Source organism: Hyperoodon ampullatus (genome assembly GCF_949752795.1).
Source record: "Hyperoodon ampullatus genome assembly, chromosome: 6".
NCBI classification, from domain to species: domain Eukaryota; kingdom Metazoa; phylum Chordata; class Mammalia; order Artiodactyla; family Ziphiidae; genus Hyperoodon; species Hyperoodon ampullatus.
This window is the reverse complement of record NC_136919.1, coordinates 125629426-125646299: the sequence shown is the minus strand read 5'-3', so window position 1 is coordinate 125646299 and position 16874 is coordinate 125629426. Positions and strand designations below refer to the sequence as shown.

At 38.7% G+C, this 16874-nt stretch overlaps 1 protein-coding gene across 4 annotated transcripts in view; it reads left to right on the top strand.

Moving 5' to 3' along the window:
• The window catches only part of CLCN3 (chloride voltage-gated channel 3), a gene marked incomplete at both ends in the record, with an annotated part of 69732 nt that overhangs the window by 38090 nt on the left and 14768 nt on the right, over nucleotides 1–16874 (top strand). For 3 of the 4 annotated variants that reach the window (XM_079706948.1, XM_079706949.1, XM_079706951.1), the window contains 7 exons: nucleotides 1812–1969; nucleotides 7451–7550; nucleotides 8855–9042; nucleotides 10027–10149; nucleotides 11307–11513; nucleotides 13619–13699; nucleotides 14911–15456. In XM_079706948.1, the coding sequence (XP_079563074.1) occupies nucleotides 1812–1969; nucleotides 7451–7550; nucleotides 8855–9042; nucleotides 10027–10149; nucleotides 11307–11513; nucleotides 13619–13699; nucleotides 14911–15456 (1403 nt within the window). The remainder of the gene's footprint in view (nucleotides 1–1811; nucleotides 1970–7450; nucleotides 7551–8854; nucleotides 9043–10026; nucleotides 10150–11306; nucleotides 11514–13618; nucleotides 13700–14910; nucleotides 15457–16874) is intronic. The other variant, XM_079706950.1, reaches the window with a different exon arrangement.

The window sequence follows — 16874 nt, the reverse complement described above, 5'->3', positions numbered from 1 at the left end:
TCTAGGCGTTGTCTATAGCGAGGGGGGAAAGTTCAGATTCTGGCTTTGCCACGTGATCCTTTGGTGAATGACTTCACATGTATGATAGTTTCTTTGTAAACGAAAGAGAACAAGTCAGTTTAAACCATCAGACTGCAGGAGTCGTCTGGAAATTTCGCTCTGTTCCTTAAAAGCCACAGAATAAAATAAACCGGTTTCTTGGGTTTCTTTCTATAGTGTTTGTTTAAACGTGAGTATAGTGCCACTGCTTATATTCTATATCAGTTAGTACATTTTTATTAAAATGACACACTTTTAGATGATTATTTTTGGCATAAAATCTATATTACTGCTACATAATTTGAAGATGTAATCTGTAATCACTTATGCTAAGATCACCTGTTTGAAATTATGTATCAGCTTTTCTAAGTTTTTAGGCCTTTAGAAAAATTCCAAATGCTTCTTTGCTTATATGTCTTTGTTATAAGGTATAACAAAATGATGCATAACATATATCATTTAGATGCTTAATATTTGAAGATGACTTGTCCAAAGTTACTTAGCTGTCTATGACTAGAACCTGGGCCTTTGGTAGCAGTTTGTTGCTCTTTTCACTTACCTAATGGTTAGATCCGTTAGGTTCCTTTATTCTCAGTCCTGTTCACATCCCTGTTAATAGTATGTGTGTTTATTTAGAAAAGTAATTTTCATTGATATTGATAGGTATATTCATATACCTACAAGGGTTATGCAGACAAAGTTCATTCTCTGCTTTTTCTAACAAATCTACTTGCCAGAGGTAACCATTATTAACATGTTGTTTCATATCTCTTCATACTGTTTTCTCTGTATTTAAATATACATGTAAGCGTCACTTGTAAACCAAAATAAATTTTACTAAATAATTTTCAAATTAAACATGCTGATCTGCACTTGAAAATAGGGTCAGGGGTTAGGTCAGATCTCGCTCTTCACCTGTAAGTAAACTATTATTGAAACACAGCCATATTCATTCATTTATATATTGTCTATGCCTTCTTTTGTGCTACCGTGGCAAAGTTGAGTAGTTCTGACTATACGGCCTCCAAAGCCTAAAAGATATACTCTGTGGCTCTTTTACTGACCCCTCTTTTAGATCGTAAGCATCTGGCATTTGTTTTTGCTTACTTTCTGGAGCACTAGTAAGATGTTCTCCCCACACTGTGCATGACTTATGGACTTGTACAAGGATAAGTGCAGGAAGAATTCCTAGATATGTGGCCGCTGGGTTGGAGATTGTGTAGCTTTGCCTGCCCAAAGAGGTTATACAAGTTTATACTGAAACTAATGCTTTTGTGGCAGGACCTCTTTTCCCCATAACTTTGCCAACTCAGTGCGTTAGCCAGCTTTTTTAATCTTTACCAATCTGATAGAGGAAAATGATATTGTAGGTTTTATCTGCATTTCTTTTTCTGTGTTAGATTGAACTTCTTTTCAAATTTAATAGCCAGTTTTTATTTTCTGTGAATTGTCTGTCTCAACTTCCTTGTACCTTCAAGTCTGTTACATAGTGGACACTTGTCAAATATTTATTTAACTCTAATGAGGGAACCAGCTTGATGACAAAGCTGATTTAGGGGATAGTGTGTGAGTTGGAAAGGACATGCCATCGTCTTTTTGCCTATTTCCAAGTCTCAGATGAATTTTTCTAATGCTTTCCTTCCTCTGTTTTAGTGTAATTATTTCAAGTGATAACTATTTCTTTATGAATCCCTAATGAACTGCTGAGGAGGCTGCATAGTTCACCATTGTGTCTCACAGAACACGCTCATTGTCCCCTTTTTGCTTTGTAGGAACTCATTACACAATGACAAACGGAGGCAGCATCAGCAGTTCCACCCACCTGCTGGACCTTCTGGATGAACCCATCCCTGGTGTTGGTACCTATGACGATTTCCACACCATTGATTGGGTGCGGGAGAGATGTAAAGACAGGGAAAGGCATAGACGGGTGAGTGTTTTCAGTAATCTTTAAAGTGACAGTGCACAATTAGATCATTTAATAATATGTGATCTTGGCCTGCCAAAATATGTTATACATTAAAAGTACATTCAAGTAAATTCCTACATTTTATAAGTAATATGTTTTTTCTCTATATAATTTTTTAAAAGTTTATTTATATCCCGTGTCTTTCTGGAAAGGATTTGAAGTAGCTTAAAATCAAAGAAGTATAGTAAGACAAAGTGGGAAGGAAAGGGAAAACACGGCCTGTGAATTGAGGGAGGGTGAAACCAAGTTCAGGATGTAGCAGAGTCAGCATGATATCCGGCTGTGAGCAGCACAGCGGCTACGGCAAAAGAGGAGACGTATTACATAATTTCAGTTGTTGGAAAAAGAAGCAGCTTACTGGGGAGATAGTTTCCTGGGGTTTTGCTGTTTTCTTTTATCTCCTTTCTTGGTTTTAAATTCTGAGATATTTCTCAAATTGAGTCCTGTATAGGGCATATTGAATGTTGTAATGAATCACTAATTAAAAAAACAATGGCTTTTGCTAAAAACTACAACTTACGTTAACTTTTTTGTTGTCGATTGTGCCTTACTGATACAGCGTAATTCAAAAATAATTTTAAAAGAGAAAAAAAAATCTCTTGAAAATAAAATTCCAAATTCTAAAAGGCCGTTTGCAAATTTGAGCTCTGAAAGTTACTTGTAAATGAAATAATTGCTTGTACAAATTAGGTATTACCTTTCATAATAATGTATATATGTGTTTTAAACCTTAAGTTGGACTTAGATTATATTGTTTATGAAAAGTACTGCTTCTGAGATTCATTAGTCAATATTTACCTTTTCTGGGAACATTATAACTAGAGTGTAACTGAAAATAAGAGGTAATACCATATTAGGTACTAAAACTGAAAAATTTCAAAAATATTAATTCATTTAAAAGTAACAATAGGGGCTTCCCTGGTGGCGCAGTGGTTGAGAGTCCGCCTGCCGTTGCAGGGGACACAGGTTCGTGCCCCGGTCCGGGAAGGTCCCACATGCCACGGAGCGGCTGGGCCCGTGAGCCACGGCCGCTGAGCCTGCGCGTCCGGAGCCTGTGCTCCGCAACGGGAGAGGCCACAACAGTGAGAGGCCCGCGTACCGCAAAAAAAAAAAAAAGTAACAATAACAAACCCATTACATGTTAACATAAAAAACATATTTTTATGAAAAATAACTATTTCCCAAAACAAAAAATATTTAGTGAGAGAGTGACATTGTATTACATCTTTATAAATCATTCATTCATTGTTGTCTGGTTTATTAAAAATGCTGGTTTCTCATATCTGCTGCTGCAGTCTGTTGTGATATGTTTTGATTGAAGTACATGAAGAAAATCCAGCCTCACACAGATGTGTAGTTGGAAAAGCCAGGAGTATTTTAATAACCTTTTCAGATCATTGTGGATATTCTTTGATACCACATGACAGTGACAGTGACAAGTGGTAGTTTCTTAAAGGTTAGATGCAGTGTGTAATCTGAAACTGTATCAATGAACTTTTTGTCTCCTATTACATTAAAATCTGTTGGTTCCTGTTGGACTTTGAATGGATGATTTTGTAACATTATGCCATGATCCTTTGAAAAATAGTAAAAAAATAAAAAAAAATAAGAAAGAAAGAAAAAAATAGTGATTCATTGATTCATGCAGTTCTTTCAATAGTTGACATTTTCATTACACCATATCATTATACAATATCAAAAAAGGCACATTTGTTAATATCAACACTGATCTCCTCAGAAAAGTCTTTAAGGACTGGGATCTGTCATTCTTATAGTGATGGCTACAAGTTTTCTAAAATTCATTTTTACTTGAAAGCTCAAATTCTATCATTGGAAACAAATACACATTTTACTTGAAATGACAGGCTTACTTGGTTCATTTTTGAGATAAATACCTGTCAAATTTCCAAGTCTGAAAAACCATGGCTTGGTGGTTTTCTTTCAAGTAATATGGGTGTTCCATGGAAGCGGTTTATTTTGCAGCTCAAGTAGATCGCACAGGTGCTTTTCCTCAAGGCCTCGCCTCTGGCTTCAGTGTGCATCGGAAGTGCTGTGTGTATACTTCAGTCATCACACGCAGTGTTAGGAAGCCTCAGTGGACTGGGCGCAATACTTTTTACTGCTTTTCCTCAAAGACATTTCAAAGTGAAACTGGCATTTACTTACCTTTTAGCTCTAAGTGGCAGTGAAGAATGTGATGACTGCCAGGGTGTTTGGATGCCACTGCCTTGACTCTGCTGAGGACCCAGCAGTTATGTTATCGCTTTTGTGTTATCAGTGAAAGCATCAACATGGTGAAAAAGGCACATCATGTTTTAATATTACTATGAAAATAGCTTTGACCTTGAAGACCCCTGAGAAAAGGTCTCAGGGACACACAGGGTGTCTGGGCCACACCATAAGAACCACTGTTTTTTTTTTTTATTTTAATTTTAATTTTTGGCTGTGCTGGGTCTTTATTGCTGCACGCAGGCTTTCTCTAGTTGCGGTGAGCGGGGGCTACTCTTCGTTGAGCTGCGCGGGCTTCTCATTGTGGTGGCTTCTCTTGTTGCGGAGCATGGGCTCTAGGTGCTCAGGCTTCAGTAGTTGTGGCACATGGGCTCAGTAGTTGTGGCTCACAGGCTCTAGAGTACAGGCTCAGTAGTTGTGGTGCACGGGCTTAGTTGCTCTGCGGCATATGGGATCTTCCCTGGCCAGGGCTCGAACCCGTGTCCCCTGCATTGGCAGGTGGATTCTTAACTACTGTGCCACCAGGGAAGCCCCTGAGAACCACTGTTTTAATCCAGTGTGCCTAAATCACACACACTATAAATTCCGTGCCTTGTGTGATTGTTAGGTAAACACAGTTGTACTTGGAAGTATATTACTTTGCAGAGTCACTGACATATTCAGGGAGGGTTTAAATGTGTTCTCAAGTGAGGGGGAGGAAAGGGTCCATAGATACCGTGTTTATAAAGTTTCAGAGAAAACTGAAACTAAAACCACAACGCATCCCTTTTTTTCTCTGGTTATGAAAGTAGTCCATGGTGCTTGAGAACATTTCAAATAATATAACAATAAGTGAAGTAGTCAGTGAGTGTCCTGGCTATTCACATCGATCGTCTCTTTCTAAGTAAGTCAAATATCATTTTCAGTGCTTTAATATATGCTTATGTAAGCATAAAACTCTGTTAAAGCTGGGAAGTTCTACATGTAGATGTTCTTACTGTTGTTCTTAAAGCATCAAATTAAAAAAAAAAGAAAACTGTCTATTTCAGTGTGTATAGCTATCGAATTCCTTTTTCCCCTAAACTTTTAATTATCCTTGTAGCCCTCCTACCCCAGCTTATTTTGAAGCAAATTCAGCATTATTTCATTTCAAATATTTATGTCATTATTTCGCAGGATGGTAGCAATCTAATTCTCATTCCATTTTTATTTATTAGCTTGACTTTTTCTATAAAGAGAACCTTCCCACACCAGTTACCTGGACTCCCTCAGGTTCGGGCTGTACAGAGAAGGGAGGAGGTTTGACACCTCATGGCGCCCTAGCATCCTCAGAGTTGACCAGTGAGGGTTTGGTTTGCTTGCTTGGTTGCTGTTTCTGTATCTTCCTGGGTCTAAACATATTTGATGTGTTTTAATCATCACAATTAGTATCCTTATTGATGCCCATGTTACTCCTTTGCTGACCAGTGGCAGCTGATTTAGGTTGGTGTCTGAGTCCTTTGGCCCGTGCTTAGTACACTTTGATGTATTCTGGGAAGACAAGATAATCCTGGCTCATGTTACACGTTTCCTGCACCGAACCTGGACCTCTCCAAGGAGCTCTGGTTCCTTTGAAGGAAAATGGTACACAGGCAGCCTGAGCGCTGGAGGCTCTTACTGCTTGCAGGCTGGCCCTCGTTTCTAGCCTCTTAAGTTTAGAGGAACCTTCTAATTTAAGTTAAATGCTGGAGGGCTTTCATTTGACTTCTAGTCCTTAAACCTGTATGTCCTTTCAGCCAAGCCCAGAACCTCAGCATCACGTGCATTGATTCTCCTCACAGCACACACACAGCAGATGTGTTATTTCAGAATAATGCTGCCAGCACTCTCGCCAGCAATATGCTTACTGAAGAGTTTTAGTGTTTTCTTTTTTTACGATACTTTTTGTCCTTAGTGTTTATCCCACTAGGGTTATACATACAAATTACTTTCTTTTATAGTCCCTGTGCCTCCCAACTTATTGCCTTCCTCCTCTTACAGGTAATGATTCACACTTTCAATGTTATGTTTTGTCCCTTTATTTTTTAAAATACAAGCATATATATTTATTTACTTATTTTTCTCAGATAAATGGTAGCATCCTATACACACTTATACCTTGCTTCTCCCCCAAATGGTACTGCATTTATCTCATTCTTTTTTAATGGCTACAGAGTTTTTCATGACATAGATGTACTGCAATTTATTTAACCAGTACTATATTGATGAACATTTAGATGATTTTCAAATTTTTACTTAATGTTATATCTCATTAAACATTACAGTTATTCTTACTTAGAGGAAGAAGCAACATGAGGTTTATTGTTTTTGAAAGGAATGACCTACTTTCAATGCTAAAGAATGGTTAATATCTGTGATTGGTTGCTTATAATATAGAAGGAATAAAATTGCCTCATTCAATTTAGAACTTACTGAGTCTTTTGAATGGAGCCTTGTGGCTTGAAATAGAGCAAATGTTTGAAGTAGGCCAGATCATTGAATTCCGGCTGTAGCCCTCCTGTGGGATGAAGGAGCACTGAAGTCCTGGCCCGAGAATGTGGATTTGTAAAGCAGCCGTGGTAGTAGGACAGAAGACGTTTGGGCGAGTTAGGGATTGTTTCTTAGGAAGAGAGGAGAGACTTGCCCTCTTGTGTCTTAGAGTGAGATCTAGAAATCACGTCTGTTGCCGTCCTGTGAATCTTACCTCCTGCTCTGAATTTGTAGAGGAGGCTTCTGCCTTACACAGTGATGGGACCCTTCCCCTGGGATTGGAGCGCTCCATGCCCGCATATTACAGGCCTACACATTTTGGCAGCCCCTTTAAAGACTATTATGTTCCACTTAACTGCTAGAAGCAGAGAATGAGCAGGGAATGACAGACATCTCAAGCTCTAATGTCTTATTTCTGTTAATATAAAAGATGTATACCAGCTAAGAGTGATTCAGTTTAAAACAATCTCTGTCAGACTTCATGTGGTTTGTGGACCCCTTTGCTCTCATCCTGTGGTTCTTGTTAAACATACAGATTTCTGGGTAAATGCTTGTCATCTGGGTCACAGGTGCCTGACCTCGTGATTCTGCGCCAAACTCACTTATCCCATTATTTAGTTCAGAAAGTACTGTTCCATGTATAGTAACTGAGAAAATTGTTAGAGTCTAGAATTCTGGCTTCTGTTCGTAGTTTGAAAAATGAAGCATAAACATTTCTAATTTCAGATCAACAGCAAAAAGAAAGAATCAGCATGGGAAATGACAAAAAGTTTGTATGATGCGTGGTCAGGATGGCTAGTAGTAACACTAACAGGATTGGCATCAGGTAAAGAAAATTTTAATGTAACCCTTTTCTGGTTAACAGGATAATAAATAGTTCTCCCCTCCTTCTTGCCATTTTTTTTTCAGGTACTTTTCGATTTTTAGAAGCATTTGTTTTGTTTCTTTCCTTCAAAAAAAATCTTCTTCACTATAAGACGAGGAGGCAGGAGGCTCAGAGCTCTAGTCTTGCTCTGTTCCCTTACGTGTCTATCCAATTGGGCTGACCTTTCTCGCTCTGTTTCTTTATCTGTAAAAGACGTGGTTTGGACCCGATGATGAGTGAAGTATATTTTAATGTTAACATCGCAGTAAACAGCTGATACTTACTGAGTGCTTCCTGTGGGTCATACACTGTTCCGAAAGCTTTACGTGTGTGTAAGCCTCATGGCAGTCCTATGGTCTGGGTCTTAACAGCCGAGGGGACTAAGCACAGAGAGCTTAAGCGACTTGACCGAGGTCATGTAGCTAGAGAGTCGGCAGGCCACGGTCAGAGCCCGCACTTAAGCTCCGTGTGGGCTGCGCCGCGCCCAGAGGCCCTCTGGGTGAGACTTTAATAGCGGTTGAAGATGTGAAAGCAAACACGATGGGCTGTTTTACTGACTTTCAGCTTCCACTGTGGAAGATTATGTCCCGAAGAACATGAGGGAAAGTTAAAATGTGTGTAGAGAGTAGAGGCAGTCTGATACCCCTTATTGGCTGGCCGCCGTTTATGTGACCCATTGATCTTTTTATGAGAAGGACCTAGATTTTGACCATAAATTTGTGGATTCTCTGTATTCTGTCAGTAAGGTGATCTTGGTATGTTTGATTTTCTGTTAAAAGAAAAAAAAACAAAAACCTGATAGTCTGTCACAGTAATTCATTAATGCCATGAGTTTCACTAATTCTAACGGATATTCCATTTTGATGAGCTTGAGATCCTTTGTAAATCTACGGATTAGGTTTCAGATGAAAACACAGTAGTAAAAACTGTGACTTCACAGCCTGAGATGAGCCCCTCCCACCGGGTGGTTGTCTTTGGAAGATTCCGACACATTTTAAAAATCACAGTGAATTTTAATGATGTAAGTAGTGTTAATTTCAAGCAAAGAATAACAACTTTATTTTAAAGAATAGCTATTTACACTTTTTAAAAAGTAATAGAAACTTATTTCTGATACGATTTGAAATCTTAAATTTGTGTAGTATTCCCTTTATGACCCTTGATTTGTAGGGAGTCCCCAGCTTTCCTTGACCCTTTTAACCTGATAGTTCTGGGCTCCCCAGAAATGGACTGCCTGTTTTCACCACCTCCAACATTTTTTCCAGGGGCATTGGCTGGCTTAATAGACATCGCCGCCGACTGGATGACTGACCTCAAGGAGGGCATCTGCCTTAGCGCACTGTGGTACAACCACGAACAGTGTTGCTGGGGGTCTAATGAAACCACATTTGAGGAGAGGGATAAATGTCCACAGTGGAAAACATGGGCGGAGTTAATCATAGGGCAAGCGGAGGTGAGTCTTGCTTTGTCTCAAAGTGAATTAATAATTGATACCGTGAAATGAGTCTCCAGTTCATTTAATTATAGAATTAATGACACGTTAGATGACTGCAGCTGCATTAAAGGAAAATAAAGAAAGAAATGTAATAGGATAGAATGGAAAATATGAGAATACGTTGCCGTGAGTAAAACGTAGGTACTGTTTCAAGAGGCTCTTCTGTTAACTGCATAGCCACGTACAAATCTGCTGGGTTATGACGTAAAATGTGTTTCTTATTGTAGAAAAGTGCAGTAGGAGCTGTGTACCCACAAAGTGCCTATGAACATAATTCATCACAATTGTTTGGGAAGTATGAATTATCAAAAATTTTAGTGAAAATAAGCCTTCTAACTGGAGATATCTTGCAGAAATGCCTAGATTTTTCTTCGTGGCATGACAGTTTTTAAATGAGTATTTTACTATTGTTGATGTTCTATAAAGAACATTTTAGAAGTTACAGTATTATATTTTATATATGTATATATATGGTTACATGGTAAAATATGGCTATGTTTTTAAAATTTTGTTATAGCTGAATTTTAGCACTAAAAAGAATATATCTGCTGGTGAGATGGGCAGTATGCTGTTTCTCACTTAATCTTCAGGAGAATCGCAGCAAAATGAAATCTGAGTGTGAAGGTAGTTTTGTCTTCACCAACTGTTTCCAAAAAGTGGTTTGTGGGTTGGCGGAGATTGAAGTGCAGCTGAGATTCTTGGCCACAAGACTTTGAGGATCAGGAAGAAGCTAGGAAAAATATTAAATAGATGGTCTCCTTGGTATGTATACAAATACGTTTTTAGACTCTACTTAAATATTTTGTTCATGTAAAGCTTTTATTATTGTGGCAGTAAACCAGGAGCCTTCTACAGGTTTTACCCAAGCTGCTTAGGTGGCAAGCACTTGAATTAGTGGTGCCCGTAAATTAAGTTCATGCTATTGAACTGTTTGTTTCTTAGGGTCCTGGTTCGTACATCATGAACTACATAATGTACATCTTCTGGGCCTTGAGTTTCGCCTTTCTTGCCGTTTCCCTGGTGAAGGTGTTTGCTCCATATGCCTGTGGCTCTGGGATTCCAGAGGTAAGCCATGCAGTGTTTAGTGTCATCAGCATGTTGCAGTTGTGATACTTATCTTTTTGCCTGTAGGGGGGAAAAGTAGTGGTTTTTCTGGGGAAGTGGTTTGTCTGTAATATGAAAAAGAAAATATTTTAAATGTCAGCTGATAGTACACATCGTTGAAAGACATTCTTCCCCGTACTCATTTCATTGTTTGTTGTGGAGGTTGATTTTTTTTCCTCACCACTAATTTCGCACATGACTAAACGAATATCAGCACTCAGCTAACACCAAGAACCTGGAAAATATCTTGCAGCCTAAAGTTCTTTGGTGACTTAGTTGATGTTTTGCTCATATGAACTGGATTTGATTATGTTCATTTTCTTTTTATAACTATCTTTTAATGAGATAAGTTAATAATCCTTGAATTTGGCAGATAACATTTATAACCCTTTTGTACTTCAAAATAAATATTTGATCATAGTGGGTCCATAGTACAAACTTTTGGATTTTATTTTTTATCAACAGTGACTTAAAGAAGAATATACTTAGGATTGAACATGATGTGAACTTATTTCTTTTCCCTTTTTATTTTTCTGTCTTAAATAAGTTACTAGCTTTTTCTAGTGCATTGCTTTTAAAAACAATTTTAGTGATTTTAAAGCTGTGTTAATTAAGAATATCTTTGCTAAGGAGCAATGCTGTGTAGTATTTAGCAGTTGTCACTCATCCTTCTTAATATATAGGAAAATATTACACATTATTACAGTACTCTGAGAAGGCACAATATCTTTAAAGGCAAAATATCTTTATTTCTGACACAGAATGTCTGAAATGTATCTAACTGTATTATATGTCTGTAACAGAAATATCCCAATTTACCATTTGCTGGTTATGTAATTATACCCCTTGCATTGAAGTCTGTAGCCCCTTAACATGGCCTGGTATTTTAGTTTTGTTCATGAGATAGGGTTGCCTTCTATCCTTGCTGGGGAAGAGAATTAGAATACATTACAGATTTATTATATAGAGCATAATAGTTCAAGGTTTCAGAAAATGAATTGTGCATCTTTCCATTGTCCACCAAAGTTTGCAGGGTGAGTAAAACAAGAGAGTGATCTATTAGTTAAGGTCTCATGTTTCTTGAAGGAAATTAAGCTGCCTTGATCTTTCCTTTGTAGATTAAAACTATTTTGAGTGGATTCATCATCAGAGGCTACTTGGGAAAATGGACTTTAATGATTAAAACCATCACATTAGTACTGGCTGTGGCATCAGGTTTGAGTTTAGGTAAAGAAGGGCCTTTGGTACACGTTGCCTGTTGCTGTGGAAATATCTTTTCCTACCTCTTTCCGAAGTACAGCACAAATGAAGCTAAGAAAAGAGAGGTAAGCGTCTTCTGTTGTTTATTTGACAGACGAACATCTGTTACATAGACTTAATCAGTGAAGAATTTCCTTGTGTAAGGATCACATTGGATACATTCTGTATTCAGATTACAATTTTAATGTGTTCTGAATGATCTCCAATATCTGGAGTCCATCCCCAGTGCGGCTCACTCCTGTATTTCAGGGAGGTTTAGGTGGCCTGGTGTCCATTGGTTTCAGCTGAATTTCACAAAGATTTGCATTTGGTTTTGCTTTGCCTGACACCTCTCCTCCTCTGAAGTGTTTCCCAAATGTAACATTGTTTTTACTCCTGTTTCTCCGGATCAGTGTTTCTCCTGGGGTGGGCCATCTCACCAGCTGTGTTCCTCTGGAGGAGGTGTCTGATGCCCAGTGGGAGAGGTGTGTCATCTCAGAGAGCTCTCTGGCACCTTAGGGAAGCTCGAAGGGTCTTTAACCTCCTGAGGTTACATCAGAGATTCACGTTAAGGGGAAACAGGACTTCCTCTTGCCTGAGATCTTCTAGGAGACCTTTAAACTTGATATATCATAGAGTTCCCCTGATGTTTCTAGGTTGCTGTGGATATTTTCTAGAAGAAAAGTGGGCTCCTGGGACCTTCTTATTAGCTCTAGGCTTTGGGAGCCCAGTCCCTTCCTGTTTCCCCAGTCTCAACTGCATTTGTCTACCCAGTGCAGTTCCTTTACTTGCTATTGTACCTTGACATTTGTGGGGTAAGATTTTAATTTTTATTTATTCATTATAAGTACAAAAATTAATTTATTAGAAAACATTATAGAAATTAAATTCACCCAGATTTTAATGTGCACACTGTGAAGATTAGTAATGTTTTTGACATTAACTTGATTCTGACACCTTGGCGCGTAAATTACTAGAGTTCGCAGGTTAGTTGAAAGCATTTAGGCTTCGTATTTTGGTCTTCTTCCCTTGACCACTTCCTTGATGAGTTTAAATTAAGTGATTCTTAGATATTTATGAAACAGATGAAAACATCTGTGACTTTTATGTATGTGGGTGCTAGCTTGATTGTAAAATTCTATTATATTAAATGTAGAATCAGAGAATTCAGTTAAGTCTGTTGTCTGCAATCCTGTTGGTGGGAAAAAAAAACAAAATAGTAAGTTAGATTTGCTTTCCCTCCTCCCCGCAAATAAGCAGTCTGCCTTCTAAAGCTGGGTACAATTTAATTAAAACAAGTATTTGTTCATTTTTAATTTACCAACTACTGACTGTGGAGGCTGACTATGGAGTTCATGCTCTTAACACTTACAATTTATTATTTCAAATTTCTCTTTCAGAGATGTCAGAATTCACCATCTGAGGAAATGCTTTGGTAGCCTCAGATATTTACTGGAGTAAAGTAGTAAAAGGAATAAAGACTTAAAAAAGTACTTGATTACCAGTAGATGCCCAGTGACTTGATATGTGTGTTTGGCTTTGTTCGCCCTGGTGGGAGGTAGGCAGCATTTGGTGGCCACCTGGGGACTGGAGGGAGGACCGTGAGTGCTGTTTCTTCCTCGCTGTGACCTGTGCTGGGCGTGCGCCCTCGGGTGGCCATGGTTTGTACCCTCACCTGAGGCTCCCATGGGAGCAGTAGCGGTCTCTTCAGAGGACTTAGGGAACTGAACCTGTAGGGAGCTCGATAGGTTTTAAGTTCCCTGGACATTTCACTAGGATGTGGGCTAGAGTAATTATTAATGATGCAACAGTGAGCTCCAAAATCTGAAGAAATAATATCCTGTTTAAAAACAAACAAACAGCTCTCTCCACTGGTCTCTCCACTGGTGTCCTCAAGCACACATCTCGAAGGTTGTCTGTGGTCATTGCCTTTTTTTTACATCCTGCTTATTACATTGGTATATCTCACACAAATGTTTTTTGACTGAATATTGAATATAAGAGTGACCTTTCAATTAAAGCAGAAGAGAAGAAGATCTTTTTAGAAGAAATATTTGCCTTTGCTTGGAGAGAGGGAGACATGTGAGTTAAATTCAGAAGGGCATTTCGAAAATTTGAGTAACATGAAGAATTTGTGTTTGGTATATTTGAGTTATAAGAACATGTGAAATAACCCACATCCTCTTTGTAGGTGCTATCAGCTGCCTCAGCTGCAGGTGTTTCTGTAGCTTTTGGTGCACCAATCGGAGGAGTTCTTTTCAGCCTGGAAGAGGTAGGTTAAAAACAACCACCACCAGCAATTAAAATTATGTATAATTACCATTACACATGTATTTTGGCACACCTTTCAGTTTTATAGCTAGTGTAATAGATACAGACTTTGCTTTTAAGTTTTCAAATTTATTTTCATAGTTATTTTTCACTCTTTCTTGCATTAAAAAGTCATGAAAAGTAATATATATGTTCTTCTTTGAGAAAAAAGAACTTTTCTGTTTTATAGCTAGTGTAATAGATACAGACTTCGCTTTTAAGTTTTCAAATTTATTTTCATAGTTACTTTTCACTCCTTCTTGCATTAAAAAGTCATGAAAAGTAATATATATGTTCTTCTTTGAGAAAAAAGAACTTTTCAGTTTTATAGCTAGTGTAATAGATACAGACTTCGCTTTTAAGTTTTCAAATTTATTTTCATAGTTATTTTTCACTTTCTTATATTAAAAAGTCATGAAAAGTAATATATATGTTCTTTATTGAGAAACGTCTTTAAAAAATATTATTCATGTATAAAATGTTAGTGCTTATTTAAAATTTAACTTTGTTGAACATAATTAAGAGTAAGCACAAATAGAAAATATTGGAAACAATCCTTATTGGCTAAATTATAGCCTTGTTTTTATTTAAAAATTTTTAATCAGTTTCTAAGTCGTCTTTTTAAGTTTTTCTTGTGTGATTATTTCTGTGGCAGTTATTGATGTTTAAGGAAATAATTCTAGTCGCTTCAGTGGAATATTTTGTTTTTGTGTTCTCACTGGTGCTTAAGAGTTTTTACACATCTACACAAAAATGTGACTTAGAAATGTTTAAAATTTACTTTTCTCCCCCAGTTGTTTATGTTCTTCTTTTTGCTTTAATATCTAAGAGGGAAATTAAATACTTCTTTATGAACTAACAGGAGTTGGTGGTGGTACATTTATTCTTAACTACCATGATTGAATTGGCATGAAGCTCATTTTAAAAATAACATGATGCTTGGTATTTTAAATAATTATTAGACATTTATAATCAGTTGATACAGTGAATTAGTAATGATGTGATAGCCAAAGTTACTAAATAGTGGTATTTTTCTTACCACGGTAAAATTCATTATATGTAAATTCTAGCTGCAGCAAAATTTAGAGTGTTGACATTTACTGTTCAAGTTATAACATATCAGAACTATCTTATAAAATTATAGCATTAATTTTTCTTTTCCTTTTTTTTTAGGTTAGCTATTATTTTCCTCTAAAAACTTTATGGAGATCATTTTTTGCTGCTTTAGTGGCTGCATTTGTTTTGAGATCCATCAATCCATTTGGTAATAGCCGTCTGGTCCTTTTTTATGTGGAGTATCATACACCATGGTACCTTTTTGAACTGTTTCCTTTTATTCTCCTCGGGGTATTTGGAGGGCTATGGGGAGCCTTTTTCATTAGGGCAAATATCGCCTGGTGTCGCCGACGCAAATCCACCAAGTTTGGAAAGTATCCTGTTCTCGAGGTCATCATTGTTGCAGCCATCACTGCTGTGGCAGCCTTCCCTAATCCCTACACGAGGCTCAACACCAGCGAACTGATTAAAGAGCTTTTTACAGACTGCGGCCCCCTGGAATCCTCTTCTCTCTGTGACTACAGAAATGACATGAACGCCAGTAAAATCGTTGATGACATTCCTGATCGTCCAGCAGGCCTTGGCGTATATTCAGCTATATGGCAGTTATGCTTGGCACTCATCTTTAAAATCATAATGACAGTGTTTACTTTTGGTATCAAGGTAGGTGCGCCTGTGAGGTGATACGTAAGTAGTCTTGGCGTGTTCAGAACTTGTATGTGGAACGAGAAATGAAAGTTTTATCTAAAGATGGTTGCTTCATAAATGTAGGCTGAAAAAGTTATCTTTTGGGTTCAAGTTTTAGTAATGAAAAGAAGAATTTTTTAGGATATATTGTTGAACATGGTATCTCTTGCTGGGTTAACAACTTACCCCAAACCCAGCAGCTTAAGAGAACCGCTTACTGTGCTCTTGTTGTTGGGTCAGTAAGATGGGAAGGTCTCAGCTTGGCATATCATGTTCGTGGTCAGTTCCACGGTTGTCATCAAGACACGGCTCGGCGGGTCATTTCAGAGCCATTCGTGTGTCAGGCATCTCAGAGCCATTCGTGTGTCAGGTACCTGGGCTGGGCAGGTTCAGACAGCTGGGCTCCTGTGCTGTCTCTGGTTTTTCCCTGTTGGTGGCCTCAGGGTGGGTAGATTCCTCACATGGTGGCAGTTCAGGGTCCCCAGAGCATGGTTCCAAGAGGACCATTTCTAACCCAGCCAAGGATGTCCTGCAGCACGCCCCCTGTTGAGTTCTGTTCCTCTGTGCGGTCACAGAGGCCCCAGGTTCAGGGAGGGGACACACACTCTACCTCAGAGTGGGAAGGGGTGTCAGAGAATTCATCATCATGTTTTAAAACCATTTTTAGTAGCTTCCTGTTGCTGCTGTGATAAATTACCACAAAACCACATACATTTATTACAGTTCTGGACATCAGAAATCCAAATTGGGTCTCCCTGGGCTAAAGTGAAGGTGCAAACAGGGATTCACGGAGGTTCTGGGGGAGAGTCCGTCTTCTTGCCTTTTCCAGCCTCCACGTGCCTTGGTTCCTGGCCCCGTCCTTCATCCTCAGAGCCATGGCTGGTCAAGTCTTTGCTTTATCTCAGCATTCTGACAGGATCTCTTCTAAAGCCTTCTTTCACATTTAAAAAGTCTTTGTGATTACTTCAGGCCCACCCACATCATCGGGGTGATCTCCTGTTTTCAGGTCAGCGGACCGAGTCCCAGGAATTCGGGTGTGGGTGTCTGTGGGGAGCCCTTGCTCTCCCTCCTGTATGCCGTGGGATGTTGGCTGGAGAGGGCCCTGTGGGCTCAGAGCTCAGTCACTAGGCCTGGGGGCACCAGGCCTTTCCACCAGGGGTTTCAGGCAGCTAGGCCTTGTGCCCCGGGACATCGCTTCTTTTGAATTTATGAAAGTGAGAAATAACATTCATCAGTTAGTGATTTGCCAGAGATATAATTCTTACGATGGTCAGTGATGTGTGTGGGAATCCGATGTCTGTCCTTCGGACCCTTGTTCTTTAAAGGCCGGCCCCTGTGGCTGACGCAGCTGCTACCATTCACTAGTGACACACCACTGTGAGCCACGGGAGGAC